The sequence below is a fragment of the Morus notabilis genome, unplaced genomic scaffold (genome assembly GCF_000414095.1).
Source record: "Morus notabilis unplaced genomic scaffold, ASM41409v2 Scaffold179, whole genome shotgun sequence".
NCBI lineage: Eukaryota > Viridiplantae > Streptophyta > Magnoliopsida > Rosales > Moraceae > Morus > Morus notabilis.
In genome coordinates this window covers 455,639-473,941 of record NW_010360916.1, presented here as the reverse complement: position 1 = coordinate 473,941, position 18,303 = coordinate 455,639, and the positions used below count along the sequence as shown (strand labels likewise).

At 32.8% G+C, this 18,303-nt stretch overlaps 1 protein-coding gene and 1 pseudogene across 1 annotated transcript; both read right to left on the bottom strand.

The window, feature by feature from the left end:
• Nucleotides 1-10,544: 10,544 nt before the first annotated feature.
• Nucleotides 10,545-11,739, bottom strand: LOC21406718 (annotated as a pseudogene).
• Nucleotides 11,740-14,979: 3,240 nt separating this feature from the next.
• Nucleotides 14,980-15,699, bottom strand: LOC21406717 (protein MIZU-KUSSEI 1). The gene has a single exon (XM_010097674.1). The coding sequence runs from the start codon at nucleotides 15,697-15,699 to the stop codon at nucleotides 14,980-14,982; it is 720 nt and encodes a 239-aa protein (XP_010095976.1).
• Between the last annotated feature and the right edge of the window lie 2,604 nt (nucleotides 15,700-18,303).

The window sequence follows — 18,303 nt, the reverse complement described above, 5'->3', positions numbered from 1 at the left end:
GCACATACTGCCGTCAATGTTTTGAATGCGGCGAAAAGGGCGGCCACAATACCGGAAGAGGTGGAGGAGGGGACAGGAGACTCGGATGAAGTCCGGAGTGCAGAAGACAATAGAAACAGACGGTCTCAGGGTCCTACTACTCGATCCAAGAAGAATGGCAAGAACATCAGTGCAGTTAACACGGCCATAGAGGTTTTGGCAAAGAGTGCTACCCTACATAGTGAGACATCTGTTCAAAAGGTTGATTTGTTTCAGCAATTTTTAGCTGATAGGCAAGCCCGTACTATGGCATTAGTTGAGGCTCAGAAAGAGGATCCAACTACAACTATTGAAGCCTGTATGGATTTGTTGAATGGGTATGAGCCGTATTTAGAGGACAATGCGTATAATAAGGCAGCGCACCAGTTGGCTCTTGACATTTCCCTTAGGAGGATGTTTGTGAAAATGCCCGCTCATCGGTATCTTTCATGGATTCGAAGCCTAGTGGAATGATTATTGTGTTGTTTTCTTTATTTGTTTCCTCTTGGACGTATTTTTTTTTAAGTATTGTTGAGCATGTAAAACAGATTTTCCTCTCCAACTTGTGTTTGTTAGACTTTGTTATTTGTTTTTAGTTGAATTGAATTACATTGGCGTTCTTCGTTTAATTAGTTAATGTTATATGGATGTTTGATTAGTTCCAGTCTTGTTCATTTTTTAGGTTAATATGGATTCAGATAGTGAGATTGATGTCAGAGCTGTTGACTTTCTCCAGTCATCAGATGATGATGAACAACCACAACATTATATCCAATTATTGATGTCAGTTGGAAACAGGCGAACTAGGCAACCTCGTCGTAATTCTGCGTTAACAGGACGAGAATATGTTTTAGAACAATTACACGGACATCCCGAAAATTTGTTTGAAATGTGTCGTATGCATCGAGACACGTTCGAAGCAATTGTTCAGTTAATTCGAGGCCGCAACCTACTGCCTTCTTCTAGTATTTCGGCAGAAGAATCTCTAATGATGTTCTTAAGAACGGTTGCTCACTCAGATCGCAATAGAGAGATACAAGATAGATTTTGTCATTCTGGAGAGACAGTACACCGGCATTTTGATAATATGCTTACCGCTTTGTCTGCGTTAGCACCTGATGTTATAAAACTACCAAATATGAACATTGTCCCCCCAGAGATTCAACACAACCCTAAGTACTGGCCATGGTTTAAGGTACAATCTGACTCTGCTCATATACTACTAATATGACAAATAATTTTAAATTAATTGTAACTCACACCTTATGTATTTTAATAGGAATGTATTGGTGCAATAGACGGTACACACTTGATGGTTGTCCCACCTGCACATCAACAAACAGTCTACAGAGGAAGAAAACATTCGTGTACTCAAAATACAATGACGGCGTGTAGTTTTGATATGCTATTCACTTATGTCAATACCGGATGGGAAGGATCAGCTGCTGATTCCAGAGTGTTAACTGAGATTTTAAGAAATCCAGATGACCCATTCGTGGCGCCACTCCCACCAAAATATTACGTTGTGGATTCCGGTTATAGCAACACGCAAGGCTTTTTGGCACCATTTCGTGGTCAGAGGTACCATATTCAACAGTTTAGAAACGGTGGCCAACCAACGGGACCACAAGAGTTATTCAATTATTATCACTCCTCACTGCGTAATTGCATAGAGAGGTGCTTTGGGGTCTTGAAAGCAAGGTTTAAAATTCTTAAGCATATGACAAATTATTGGATGCCAAGACAAAATAGTATACCAATAGCTTGTTGTGTGATCCACAATTTAATTAAGATGCACGCGCGAGATGATCCCCTATTTAGACAATATGAGGTCGATTTGTCCGTAGAAGATATTGAAGGAGAGGGAGAACAAGAAGGGCAACAGGAACAACAACATGGTATGGATGCACAAGAAGCAGAAACATCTGAAATGGATGGTCGGCAACAACGTAATTACATGGTTGATTTTAGGGATCATCTAGCTAATCAAATGTGGGATTCGTATAGGCGACAATAATTTAAGCTAATATATTGTAATTTCCATATTTTATTAATTATTAGTATTTTTATTTAGGATTCAATTATTATTTATTTAATATATTAAATACCTATTACATGTTTTCCAAAATGAAACCAAACGCATTTTCAGTTTTTTTTTTAAACTGAAATAAATCTCTAAATAAAACTACCAAACGCATTTTCAGAAATAATTCAAAAATGAAAATGAAAACGTTTTCATTTTCATTTTCGTACAAAAAACAAAAACGTTTTGGAACCAATTCCAAACGCACCCGAAAATATTTTTTTGATTTAGTATAAAATGGGAGAGAAATGAAAAATGACTTTTAGTCGTTTTTCATTTTTTGTTTCTATTTTCTCCTCTCTCGAGCAAAGAGTGAGAGAGAGAGACATTACTGAATTTTTTTATAATAAAAATAATCTCTTGATAAAACTACTAAACACATTTTTAAGAATGATTTATATCTGAAATTGAAAACGTTTTCATTTCTATTTTTATATAAAAAATAAAATCATTTTTAAATGAGTTTTAAACGCACTCATATTTTTAACTATCAAATATGTATTAAAAATTATTTATTTCGTATACTCTTTTATCTTATATGATTTTAATCAGATTCAAGTGATTCAACTATCGAAAACTAATCTTACTGACTCTATTAAAAAGACCATGATAATAATAATTTTTTTTTTTAAAATAAAACAGTATATGCAAAGGAAGAAAAAAAGGGGGACTTGTAATATGTATACGACGCAATAATGCCAAATTTTGAAGTCTCCATCACAAAAAAGCAACGATGGTGGATTTAGAGGAGGGGACCACGATAATGACAACGCCAATATCATCGTCAACTGCAATGAGTACATACAATCCAAAAATCTGATTTTAAAAAAAAAAAAAAAAAAAAAAAAAGAAGATATTGCTGCTCCTCGCAGTGCATGTTTGAACATTATATTTTTATCAAAATTAAGGTAAAATAAAAGAAAAAAAATGTACCAAACAAGCAAAACCTGATACAATTTAAATATTTTATGATTTAAAACAGATCTCATTCTACCCTAACGTTTAGGGTTGAGAAAAAAGAGGTTTGGATCAGAATTAGGTCGACCTAAAATTGACACGAAAAATACGGATTAATTTCGGGTTGGACCCGCCTAACCCAAACACGACACGAAACTCGTAAAAAACTAAAAAATACATATATTTTTCATTTCATATTTTAAATTTTATTATGAACTTGTGATATCATGATAGTTATACTCAAAATCTTATACTATTATTTGCTTAATTTCTATGGATGTTAATGTAATTTAGTGTGTTATGAATTTTAAGTTATTTTTAATATGTAAAAACTAAATAAAAGTATACAATTTTCGTGTCAATTTCAGGTTCACGGGTCAATTTCGTGTCACGGGTCATTTCGGGTTATGTAGTGTCAATTCTTAAAGTGATCGTGTCGTGTTCGTGTTGCGGTTTTTAAAAAATTTTGTGTCACGGGTTGACTATAAATTTAGAAAGAAACGATCAAAACACGACACGTGACACGAATTGTCACCCCTAGTAGAATGCACCCAAGATTTCTTTTTATCTTTAGCTTTCTTTTCAAGTTCTCTAATTGTCTTTAATAAGAAATTTCTATTGTAAGAGTCTCTACTTCTACTATATGTTTATTAATATAGACTTCTACTATATGTTTATTAATATTAATCATCGAATATGGTCAAAATCATACGCAAAACAGATGTAACTTAATACTTATATGTCATTTAAAACAAAAACCTAACCGTACCGTAAAATTCCCCCTTTATTAAAACTAAAGATGGAAAAGAATCAATAGCATATGCACACATTATATACGTCTTGTTGACTTATATTGGTATTTGTGGATTAAAGGTTGGAATCTCATATTTTATTTGACAAAGAAAAAAAAACGTTACTTTCTTTTGATGTGAATCAATTTTTTTTTTTTTATAAAAAAACATGAGCATTATTTTTGTAAATGCAGTACCATCCACCAACAATAATCTCGATGTCAATTTATAAGCGTTTAAATGAGGCATTTTGAGAATGAAAAATTTAATTTCCCACAATCACCAGCTATGTTTTGTCAAAAATACAGTTTTGTAAAATGCTAAGATATACCAAGATTTCCCTTATTAATCTATGTTAACTATTATTTTAAACATTAAATAATTATAAAATTAACTTAAAATTAAAACGAGATAAAAAATTCACACCCCCCCATTGGTGACCTATACCTATATTTGCAGCCCACCCCTATCAGCCGCACTATTTAATTAGGGGCAAAATTGGAATATTTTGAAGATTATAATTGTCTTCTTAGAATTAATATTATGATTATCTTTTGATTACTAGCATGGGAAAAGTTGTGCTTTATTAGGTTTTACTTTGATTTTGTTATTGAGTAAGTTCTTAACTTGCTTAATGAATACAATATGAGTAGAATCTGCAATATTTTGGATGAACACTTAAATAACAATCATTATGCATAGCGTTGTTGCTATTCATTAGCTGGGCAGTTAAAGATTAGAGGAAATTTTTACGTCGTTGGGATGGTGTGATTGTAGTTTTCTCAAAGTGTAAGGGTTATTTTTTAAGTTATAAATATTAGAACCAGAGAATTTACATGAAGCTAAGCAGAAAAGGAATATACGTAAATCAAAAATAAAAAAAAGAGTTGTTTAGTTAGAGGATTCGTACCCTGATTCGAATTATGATTCGTGATTCGCTACAGTATTTTGCTCATAAAAAATACACATAAATTAAAAATGATTCTAATCTATAAGTCAAACGTCTCCTGAGTGACCCAAATTTGGGTATTTGACGATTCCATTATAAAGTTTATGCCCCCCTTTTTTCCCCCCCCCCCCCCCCCCCCCATTGCTGACATGTTCTTGAAAAATAAGGGTACGACCAAGTCCCTGTTTGTTTAACTCAAATTGTTGTTTAGGATTTAAATTGATATTTAGAAGAGAAAAATTTAAAGACAATTTAAATCATTAACAATGGTTCAAAGATAACTTAAATGGTTGATTTTAGAATTCACCACTCCCTAAATTCTAATAATTTGAATTATTATCAACAGTCTAATAATTTTAAATTATACTTTTTCTCACTTTTCAATTTCAATATTAAAAATGTCATAACTTTTTTATTTTAATTTTAATTGAGATGAATTTTTTTAATATGTTCATAATGAAAAGATGAAAAAATTCCAACCCATATTACATATTTTTTAATGTCATTTATAATGAGATTTTATAAAATTTATTACAAAACTCTAATAATAATTTTTAACACTTTATTCAAACACAATTTAACTTTTATTTTTAATTCAAATTATAATTTATTTATATATTCAAATAATAGTTCAGATTAAATCACTATAGTTTAAATTTTATAATTCTAATTAAAAAGTTTCAAATCTTCACAGTTTGAATTATTCAACTAAACAAACCTAAAATAATTGGTGGTTAGTGGATGATGACATATGCATGACCACAACTAAAAAAATTGGCGCCCTTTTCATATTTTCCTTTTTTGTAGTGAAAATTTTGGCCCGTTCTAACAATAATGCTAATGTTTCTACGTCATTGCTACTTAAGTTGTCCCCACTCCTCCTTTCGCAACTTGCAAAGCGTGGTGATGGGTATATATATATATATATATATATATATGCCTCGTTTATTTCATCGATTTGAGTTTTTAATTTTAAGTTTCTACAGTAAAAAATTATCAGAAAATGTCACATCTAACTTTTTCTGCTACAGTGAAAAGTTCTTAAAAAATGTTACATCTCAACTCGAATTGAAAACTCGAATCCGCGAAGTGAACGAGGTCATAGTCTAAATTACGCAAGTTGCTTTTCATCATCACACAGCCATGCTTATATAAAACCAACGAGCAATCCTAAACACCCGACAGGAGCAATCTCGTCAGACACAGGAAGTGAGCTCTACTCAAATCACGGGCCGAATAGGTGGGACTAGTGGAGACGTTTGGTTCATGGATTAGAATCATGAGATTATAATCATTTTCGATTTACGTGTATTTTTTGTGAGAAAAAATATTGTAGTGAACCATGAACTATGATTCAAATCATGGTATGAATTCCCTTACCAAACGTCCCAATGCAACCATGGGCCGAGACCTGTGGACCGGCCTAGGCCCATCTTGACACAGTGACAGATCAGGCCGGCACGGTCCGTCATTGTTCAAGGCATGACTCAGTCCATAAATATTGGTAGATTGGGCTGGACTAACATATATCGGCCCATGAGCCGGCCCAGCACGACCCATAAAAAATCATGGGCTAGGCCTGGCTAGGCCGGCCCGTCTAGTCCCATAATGGGCCGGCTCAACCCAGCCCATAATGGACCGGCCCAGCCCATCTAGGCCTATAATATCTTCATGTTTTTTTTCTTTTTTTTTATAGTAATTTTGTAAACATCTTATGTATAATTATCCTGATTGTACTCTTTTTTCCTTACCAAGGGTTTTCTTTAGAAAAGTTTTTATTTAATGAGATAATCGTAAATAAAATATCCCTTTGCATATTTCCATTGACTATTCAAACTTATATATTTGTTAACTTGTTTAAAAATTCAAATTTATTCAAGCACATGTGTAGTGGGAAAGAAGATGATTAATGAAAAACAAACATTTTAATTTTTTAAATGAAATTTAGACATATAACATACACTCTTACAAACATGTCATGTAGTGTAAATTTTACATTTTCTTTTCCAATTGAAAATGTGGGGTTTTGAACTTTGGACTCAACATAAAAATTACTTAAAAAAAATTGTGGTGGGCAATTGAGTTCTACATCTTATAATGTAATTGTGTGTGAAATTATCGCTAAATTTTGCATGAAACCACCTCGACATGATAATTATACATGCATATAATATTTAACACACTTATTCTCCATCGCCTCATGCGAAGTAATTCTCGCTTGCTACCAAAGCAAATTAGCCAATAAAATAGGGTTATATCTAAATCTAACCTCTGGAGAGTAACAATTATCTCACTTCACTGTCACAACTCAAAATGACACAAATTCTTATTTTGAGCTTATCATAAAGTGCTTACTTTTTTACTATAGTTAAAAGCTCTCACATAAAGTCACGTCTCAACTCGAATTAAAAACTCAAATTGACAAATTGAACAAAATATAAACGTATGAGAATTTTCTTTTCTTTTTTCTGTTTTTTACTCTGTTTATTCGCGGGTTTTAGACCCAAAATAGAGCGGGTGAGGAATTAGTTTGACTAAAATAACTTGCACCTCTCACATAGGAAATTATTATTATATTTTTAAATCACATTGTTAACTCTGCTTTAAAGGCCATTACCTAAAAGCATGAATTGGTTTATTCATAATAAATTGGTGAAAAAAGTAAAGACAAAAGGCCAAAAGTGAAGCTAGTGAAAGAGATAATTTTCTCGTTCATTTCACCAATTTGAGTTTTTAGTTTTAGGTTTCTACAGTAAAAAGCTCTCAAAAAATGTCACATTTAACTTTTTTTACTACAGTGAAAAGCTTTAAAAAAATATCACATTTCAGCTCGAATTGAAAACTCAAATCTAGGTTTCTACAGTAAAAAGCTCTCAAAAAATGTCACATTTAACTTTTTTTGCTACAGTGAAAAGCTTTAAAAAAATATCACATTTCAGCTCGAATTGAAAACTCAAATCCACAAAGTAAATGAGAAAAATGTTAAACTAGGGACGAGGAAACTCGTGTTGGTACCCCATGGAGCAATGGAATAGTCAATTTAAGTTTAAGATCCAAATCTAATTTGTGGTGATGGTGGTCGGTCCACGTGTGATTTATGTCAATTTCTGCCATTTGCAATTTCCAATCAAAATCGCAAGCCAACGCCAATAGTCCACATCATGGGACCCAAAATTTCAACAAATGATGTTGGGTGGGCCCCTTTCGGCTTTTAGGTTTGCAGTTTGCGTCTCAATATGTGCAGCGCTCCTACCTATTTCCTATTTCTTATTTCCTATGCTCGTGGAAGTGGAGCCAATTCTTATTTTTTTTATTCTAATATCGTTTGCCACGTATATTATTATTTATATTTTTGGTTTTGCTTTCTGATTTAAACTTGGACGGGTCACCAAATTATTTTGGCATCGTTTATTTTATCGATTTGAGTTTTTAATTTTTACAGTTAAATTTTTTTTAAAAATATCACATCTAATTTTTTCTGCGACAGTTAAAAACTTTCAGAAAATATTATATTTCAACTCAAATTGAAAATTTGAATATGTGAAGTGAATAAAATCTGTATATTTTATAGATCCCACCAAATCAGTTATCATATATGGTTGAATCATTTTCATTGTTTTCTGAAAATGTAAAGACTCGAGCTAAGTCGACTTTTTACTTGTTCGGTTGGTTAACGATCAATTTTTGATCGATTTTGATGACCAGTTTATGGCGGTTCTTGTTTTCACTAACAATAACGATATCAGAAAAATGAGAGCTTTGTAAGATTACCCTCGCTAGCTACGGAACAGACGAGGACTATGGGAGAGTCGATGCCGACTCGAAAGCATGATTGCGGGTCGCTAACGTTCTAAACTAAATCAATGTTAATTTAACAAAAAAAAAACTAAATTAGTGCTAATAAATAATGGGCTATTGGGCTTTTATTTTTGGTAGAACGTTAATCGATATGGGTTTGTGTTTTATATATTAGCGAAAATGAGATAATTATTATTTTTTTTTGAAGAGTATGTGTTTGAATCTTTATTTTTTATTTTTGATTAATACATTTTTAATCAAATAACTGTTAAGGTTTAATAAGAAGATAAATCTTGATAAATACACCTTAAAAGTGCATGAATCTTCATTTTTACTCTTTATTCTTGATTAATACCGTTTTTAATCAAATAACTATATCAATAAAAGGGTACTAATTAAGAATAAGATGTAAAAATTCATATCCTTACACTTTTAAAACCGAGTTCAACAATTTTCTCTAATAAATATTATTATTTATTTTATTAAGAATGCTTATAAAATCAAACAGAGTTTATTAAAAAAATTTAAAAGTAAAAATAAATGCAAATAAATAATAATAAAATACATGCTCTGGAGTTTTGAAAATTTTAAAATTACACAACAATTCTTTTAAAATGAAATTTCACGAAACATATATAATTTGGGATAACGATACAGTCTTACACTGTACAATACAAATGAGAACTAAATGAGATAGAATCTATCATAACTATATAAGAAACGGAAATGCATTTACTATTCACGTACGTACAAAATACTATTTAAACTTTGGTCTCTCTATTTTATCTGTCTTTTTGTGATTTTTTTTTTTCTGTTTGATGGTCTTTTTTTTTTCATTTTCTCTTTTCCTTTTGCATTTTTCCTCTAAAATTTTATATTTTTTTATTCTTGCCCTTACTTTTAACTTTTCTTCTTTCATTTATGTAAATTATTTGTTTTTTTAAGATCTTATCCTATATTTTTTTTTCAGTGGTGCCCTAAAACGTATTTATTTCTTCACTTTAATCTTTTTTTGACCATTTATTTTATTTTTGTCTTGAAATTTAATTTTTCTTTTATTTTGGTTCTTTTTGCCATAAAATTATTTATTTCTTCATTTTTGTCCCTTATTTGTACCCTTTCCTCTTAATTTTTGTGCAGAAACTTTTTTTGTTTGTTTGTTTTAGTTACATATATCTTAAAACTTATTTATTTATTTATTCATTTTAGTCCTTCTTTTACCCTTTTTCTATTTTAGTCCTAAACTTTTTTTCCGTTGATTCATTTTACCCTAAAACTTATTTATTTATTTGTTTTAATCCTTTTTTTACTTTGTTTTCTTGAGACTTTATCTTTTTTCGTTTTGGTCAATTTTGCTTTAAAACTTATTTATTTTTTTTGGCCTTTTCTTACCCTTTTTTGATATTTTTTCCTAACATTTTAAATTTTTTCCCATTTTGATTTCTTTTGCCCTAATATATACTTATTATTTTTTCATTTTGGTCCTTTTTTTGACTCATTTTTAAATTTTTACTCTGAAACTTTATTTTAAAAAAAAGAGTATTTAAATGAATAATGGGAATACTTTTTGGATTTTTTTCTCTTTAAAAGAGTATTTTAAAAAACTCAGAGGTAAAAGTTGTATTTAGATAAAATTGAGGGGTACTTTTTGGATTTTCTCTCTTTTTGTATCTATCTTCTTCTTCTTTTTTTTTTCTTCCCTTTATCAAGGGACTCTCTCTTTCCTTTTACATAAAGAAGGAAAAAAAAATATATATATATATATATAAATACATACAATTTTTATAAACAAAATGCAGCAATATCAATTTTTATTAGGAGAGTATATCACGTACGTAATACATTGACTTCTAAATACTCCACTCACTCGAAAGTAGAAGAAACTATTAGATCTTCATTAAAAAAAAAAAGAAAAAAAAAAGAAACAAACAAACAAACAACAGCCGGCAACAAAAACCAAAAAGTAGTACTAGCAACCAAAAACTCACATGCAATAAACTAATTCTTGTCCAAATTACCGGGGAACAATTTGAACTTCAAACCGGAATTGCCCAAACTTTTCCTCAATTACTTTGGACAACTTCTCCACCATTTGAGGGCTCAAATAATTCATCCAATCCCCCACCTCTCCCTTTCTCGAAATTCAATAAAGATTTTCCTTTTTTGTTGACCTCCAACTCCTTAAGGTTCTCGAAACTACATAGCTTTACTATCTTTTCAATCACACCATTTCTTTCATCCTCCAAAGAAAAGGGACACTTGAAGAATTCTGCCAATTTCTTCACGTAGATTAATGTCATCTTTGAGGTCTTCCTACGTCAAAAATAACACCTTTTCAGGCGTATCTAAGGAGACGTTTGGTTCATGGATTAAAATCATGTGATTAAAATTATTTTCGATTTACGTGTATTTTTTATGAGAGAAAATACTGTAACGAACTATGAATCATCATGATTCAAATTATGGTTTGAATATTCCAACCAAACATCCCCTAAGCTTTCCTTCCAATACCCCAACATGTGGTCCCAAAAGGGTCCATACCCAATGAGCCCTTGGCAAAACATTTCAAAGGCTTCCTCAAGCGAAAGAGGGAACAAAGAGCCCATGAAATGCCATGTGGAGACGAAAGCGTCAAAAGGGTTTCGGCAGATGTAAACGATACGCCAATTTGAAGATTTTAAGGAGTCGGCCGAAGAAGGGTATAGGGAATGTGTGTGCCGAAAAGTCTAGGAGGCCAATTACCAGAATTGGAGAAGTCAGGAATTTGGTTGTTGGCGTAGAGTTTAGTACTCAAAGAAAGGTACAAGGTCGTGGGGGTTGGAGGTCAGCAAAGGGTGCTCGGCGTCGTCGGAGACGGGGAAGCGGTCGCGATTAGCGACAGCGAAAGCCAAGGCTTTGAGCCAAGTGGTTCCTGATTTTGGGATGCTGGCCACTACAACATCCGAGTCGAAAGCTTGGAAGTGCTTTTGGAAAGATGCAATGGCTTGAATCTCAGCTGTTTGGCACCAAAATCCTTGGTATTGGTAGAGATGGGAAGTTCTCGACCCTCTCGTTTTGGGAAGAGAGAGCAACATTTGTTTGCACTCATCACTTACTTGTTCTTCTTCTGATTCATCAGCTTTTGTGTAATTGGTGACACCCATATTGATAATATATATATATATATATATAGAAGCTATACAGAACGAGTTATTTATGAGAATTCTCATGGATTTACGCATATATATACACACACACACATGATATAGTGAGCCATGAAACGTAAAAAGTACGTTAATATTTTGTGCAAACAGATAGCCAACCTGGACACGTTTAAAACGTGCTAAATTATTTGTTGTGGGGTTCTTCTAATAGCTGGCAACCGGCCTACAATGAAAGCACATATATATATGAGTACGGTCAGAATTAGAAAGTGAATTTAATTTCTGCACTTTAATCACGCGGAGTTCTCCATTTGCAATTTTCTTTGGCTGATGATCATGACAATGTTCTTAGCAAAATCAGGAGACCACCGCTAGACAGCTCAAGGACAATTTGTTAGTAGATCTCTACTAATCTCTACGAGAGATATCCCATTTGATTCATGAATTTAAACCATACGGTTTAAATTAGAATTTGAAGTTTATGAGAGCAAACACTGTAGCAAAACCTTTTAAATTCAAATTTTTTCATGAGAGAAACATTGTTTGAATCGGGGTTTAAACCCCTAAACCAAACAAGCCAAGCCAATAGTCCTCCTCATGTTAAGAGAGACCCACTAAATGAGCGATCAGTGCAACGTAATGCATATTCATTGGATGCTAGTTATCAAGGGTATGTTTGAAAATGTATACTCAAACTATAATTCTTGATTCTGACGTTTGAAATTTAAAATTTTTGTGAGATGAAAATACTGTAGCAGAATTAATGATTTGAATTTGATTATATGGAACAAATTACGGGCCCTGAAGCTTACATAGTACAATGGCTTTCGAATTACGCAAACTAGTAAAATTATTGACTGACGTACGTTGTAAGACACTAGTGCTGGCTTGAGTAAAAACTGTGAATGCTCCATATTTCATTACTCAACGATACCATCCACACATGGAGAAAGAGGTCCACATATCCCGTGACTATTTTGGTTTTCTCTTGCCAGACTTGTGTGATCGGCCTTCTATTGGACAAATATCAGGCTCTCCGTCATTCACTTCAGCTTATGCATTCACAGAAAAAAAAGATACTTCAAGAAGTTCGTCAATCTCTTCAAGTGGAACACATTAGTATCTTTTCTTACCAAAGAGGAATAGTAATTTTTACATCTAAATGAAAATTCAAATTACAAGGTATATAATTGTGTTTTATGAGTTCATATCACATGTTCAATCTTCAGTATCTCAAATGATGTCTGACCAATGACGTAATGCTATATTATTTAGTTTTACTCAAATATTAAAGCATGAAAAATTAGTTAATTAAAAAAACATTTCAAATTTTTTAAATGGCGTGGCATAATATGATTAATTTGAGACACTAGCTAAAATTGGATATGGAATCTCTGTCTTTTACTTACACTCTACATGCGCAAACAACTTATAGAATAAAATCGATAGAGATTTAGACCACTTTTTTCCACACCATATAATGGAGTGAGATCTTAAAGTACATAAAAGTCAGTCAAAAGGTATTTCAAATTTTGCAAATGAGATAGCATATTTAGTTGATTAGATAGCATTTGAGACACCAAGAAGGTCATTTAGTTCATGACTTCAAATTGTATGGATTTGAACCAGGAGGGTTTAATAAGTGTGTAAACCGTTTCGGTTCAAACCTTTGAAGACATGAGGGAGTTGAGTTTACAAATTCTGAATTTTGGATAGTTTAAATGTCACATTAACCATTTTTTACTTTTGTTCAACCAAACACTTGTTTGAACCTTGTTCATATGTTCAAACCCTTTGAATCAATGAGCCAAAACAAGACCCAAATATTGGACGCATGTATGTCCAATTCGATAGAGTTGGCCGTTAGCGTCTGGACCTCAGATTCTGGAGGCGTTTTCAGAAGTACTTATTAAATCCTTTGTAAAAGTTGGTTTGCCATTGCTAATTCTTTTGCTTTTAAATTGGATTTGCAGGGAGTTATTGCAACCATTAATTTTGCTTACTAGTTTGTTTCAAGCCATAATGTTTTCTCCAAATTGCCCCTCTTTCTCGCTGCCATAATGTTTTCTCCAAAATGCCTCTCTCTCTCTCTTTCTCTCTCTCTCTGTCTCTGTCTCTCTGTCTCTCTCTCTCTCAACAGTTGAGGAGATTCTGAATCCAAAATGCCTCTCTCTCTCTCTTTCTCTCTCTCTCTGTCTCTGTCTCTGTCTCTCTCTCTCTCTCAACAGTTGAGGAGATTCTGAGTTGCTTTTAAACATGAAGAACTTAGTTATATCTACCTCAAGGTGGAGATTGTACGCTGGCGTGGCAATTCAAGATGTAAATCGATGAACAATCAGAGAAGACCTTTAGTAACTAACAGATTTCTATTCTTAATTAGGGGATTTATATTTCTCAGGTTGTTATATAACTGAGAAAAATCGAGTCTAAGAGATGTAGAAATACATGAGACTCTTGTAGTTAGAAAGTGAGAGTTCAGTTTAATTTAGAGATAATTTCTGTGGAAGTGAATTGGCTTCCTGGTGATGAGATTAGAAATTGTGTTCTTGAATGGTTGTACTGGTTCTTGTCTCGGAGATCAATATAAGAAGTTGTTTTTCTGGAATTTAGTTTTCTTGTTTTTATTCGCTTGGATTGAGATTTTTCTGGAGATTCGGTAGCATGACTCAGATTGTCTTTAGAGTACGTCTCAATTGGCATCTAACCAATCATATCATGCCACATTATGTAAAAAATTTAAACTGTTTTCATGTAATATAATTTGATTGATTACGTACCGTTAAAACGCTAAAATTAGGTAGAAGATCCGGACCGAGCAATTTCCTAATCCTCAACTCATGTATTATGTGTAATAATTAGCTGTATAGAAAGGAAAAACAAAAGGGTTGGCCGCGATAAATAAAGAATATGAGAAATCGTAGGAAAAGTAATGTTGTTTGTTCATAGGCTTAAGATCTGTAATCTTTTCATACATTGTAACTGTTTGGCTATGATGCGCAGGAATTAAAGGAACGAGCGAACGACTCTTTACACTTTGATCAAACTATTTAAACACGTAATCTCAAAACTAGTATCACATTTACATTAACATGAAGTCATAGGCGCGGTAGCTTAATTAATTTCAAGGTTAATTTGATCGGACCAAAATGTTGGTCTTTAACGTTATAAAGCTAATATATTTTACCCTCAAAGAATATTGGTCATTAAAAGGCTTCTTTTCCTTTTTGGTTTTTTGTTCAATTAGATCCTTACGAAGAATATGCTGAGCTCAGTGCCATTGTTAGCCTCCGGACTCATCATGTGGTAAGTCTCCGAGTCCTTTGACCCTACAACTCTCTCAAAATGTGCTCTCAAGTACGCCAGCTCCCCGTCCATCGCCGCCTGCTCCGCCGCCACCGCCATCGAGTCGCTTGGCAGCACGCCGGCCCCCATAGACACTGCATGAAGAAGCTGCATGACGCCGAGGTCGTCGTCCGTCGGCTCCCGCCTCACGGCGTACCCTGACTTCCTGCCGTTGCAGTAGAGCGTCCATATCGGCTCCTCAATGATCTTCGTCTTCTCCGACGGGTTCTTTTCACACTCGAGAGCGATCCTGACGAGCCCGGTCCCCATGTCTTGGAGCAACTTTCCGGTGGGGATGGCCAGCTCCAAAAGAAGAATGGGGAGACACCTAGGGTTTTCTTGGATGGCTAGGTTAACTCTGGTCTTCCGGTATCCGAATAGGGTTCCGGTCATTCGAGTGCCGCCGTGGACGTGTCCGTCCCCCTGGCGGCTCCCGTGGAGCTGAACGGGCATCTTGCATGCCGGAGTGATGATCGGGAAGGACCGGAAGACGGAGCGGAAGCGGCGGAGGAGCTTGGTGGACTTGGAAGGGCCTCTTCTATGGGATGGCTGGAGGGAAATGGGTGGCCTGTTGGGTGACGGAGGGACAGCCGCCGGCGGTGGTTGTTGGACCGCCATGTGATCAGGATGTTAATGTTGAGCTTGTTAGCTAATTGATGTGTTTTTGTTGAGGGCATATATGTATGATTTATAAGTAGTTAGTTGTGGATTGCACGTTTTGGGGGGTTTCAGTTTTGATTTGTTCAGAGTTGAAAACGAGGATATGGGAGTGTTTTCAGAAATTGTTTTTTTTTTTTTTTTTTTTTTTGGGTTTTTGAAAATTTTTTTTTTTTTTTTTTTTTTTTTTTTTTTGGGTTTAGTAGTTAGTACTGACTTATTTGTTTTTTGGTCTATATATAAACAAATTCAAGTTATATGGAGGTTGCAAATGAAATGTCATTTGCTGTAAGAGTTTTTAAGGCCTCGTTTGCGGATTCGAGTTTTCAATTCAAATTGAGATGTGACATTTTTTGAGAGATTTTCACTGTAGCAGAAAAAGCTAAATGTGACATTTTATGAAAACTTTTTACTGTAAACTGAAAACTCGAATCCATAAAATAAACGAGTTCTAAGTATTTCACCGCATTCAACAATTTTATTCAGATTTACAAAGTAAATATCTTATCGTACAAGAATAGTAAATAAAATAAATAAATAAATGTATGATCTCAACCATCAGGTTTTCAATAATTAGCAAATCTGTAACTATTTGTTTTGGGGGCAAATTTATGGTACGACATGCGTTTTTGTTTCATCAATAGGAAGTGTATTTTAGCTGTTTGATAAGTTTTTCAACGTTTAACATTGAACAGAAATTCTCTGTATGGACATGCACAGATTTAACAGTTAATTAAAAACTAGAGAGAAAGAGAAAAATAGGTCAAGACTTGAAATGAATTAAAATTAATAGGCTAATAGTTTACATAAGTTAATAAATAGGCTAAATTATTGTTTTTGTCTATAACTTATCTGGTTATGAACCATAACTTGATAAATTATTGTCCATAATTCACGATTTTTATCTATAATTTGTTTGGTTATGAACAATAACTTGACAAGTTTGTCCATAACTTATTTAGTTATGAACCATAACTTGACAAGTTATGGCCTATTAATTTCTATAACTAAAAATTAACCTATATACTTTCTTAAACTTTTCATATTGACATATTTTCTACTATTTTTGTAAAAACTAATCTAATGGGTAAAATAATAATTTTCATTAGTGGAGCAAAAATATATGTTCTATCATAAAGGACAAATAAAAGAAAAAAATAATGATGGTACGGTTACTAGAAACAACAGCTTATGCTGACTAATCTTATATGGAAACGAAAGAATTTGTTCAATTAGCTTCAAGTTAGATTAACATTAAATGAATATATCTTTCTTTTTCAGAGCTTCGTTTAATTTCAAAATTAAAACATATATAGGGTTAGTTTATTTCACCGATTTGAGTTTTTAATTTTATATTTTTACAATTAAAAGCTCTCAGAAAATATCACATTTAGAGCCCGTTTGGTTCATGAATTAGAACCATGAGATTATAATAATTTTTTATTTACGTGTATTTTTTGTGAGAGAAAATATTGTAGCGAACCATAAACCATGATTCGAATCAGATGATGAATCCAACAATCAAACGGGCTCTTAACTTTTTCTGTTACAATTAAAAACTCTTAAAAAATATCACATCTCAACTCGAATTAAAAAATCGAATACACAGAGCGAGCGCGAGGCTATAATGTCAAATTCCTATACACAATATAGGCTAACTAATTGAAAGAATATTTATACGATGTACCAGGAATCTTTGATATTGTCGAACGGCTCCATTCACCCGACAGTTCAACGTGGGGAAGTGACATACCAAAAGTCAGCTCCTCTGAAGTCCACAGACACGTTTATTTTAGGCAATCTATTTTTCAAAAGAGAAAAAAGATAATTATTAATATTTGGACAAGTCCACGGATCAACGCGGGCTTTTAATTCTTTTCCCTTTAAATGAAATTAAAAAACTTATAATTTCTTAATTTGTTTAATAAAAGCTTTAATTTTTTATTTTTTAATATCCTTTTCCACTTTAGGTTTTGGCTTTCAACCCTTCGTATTCGTCCTTGTGTAATGCAACATTTCGTATGAAGTTTTATCCACCCATCACCAGTTATTTAGGAGATACTTGTTTCTTGTATTCATTCTTGATTCTGAATCATGATTTATGATTCTCTATCGTATTTTTCTCTCACAAAAAACACACGTAAAACAAGAATGATTTAATTCTGAATCCATGAACCAAACGTCCACTTAAAGTTCAAATCAAATATTACTAAAGTTGTGTAGTAAAATGTTTACCAAGTTCTTGTACAATCACGATAATATCATAAATGGCCATTTTTCATTTATTTATTGACTTATTCGGAAAATATTCGCTGCAAACTAAACTCCAAAGCAGTTAAATTCTATAAAAGAATTAATTATAAAAATTCTCCCAAGCTATAACCTCTCTCTTTTAAGCTACGAAGATGCCCTCAATTTTCAAAATGCAACACATATTTTGTTTAAGAAAAAAATAGACAACTAAAATAGACACTTTAATAATTGTTCTTGAAAAATATATCTAAAAAGGGGAACAAAATGAATATATTGAAGTTTACTTCAAAAAAAAAAAAAAAAAAAAAAAAA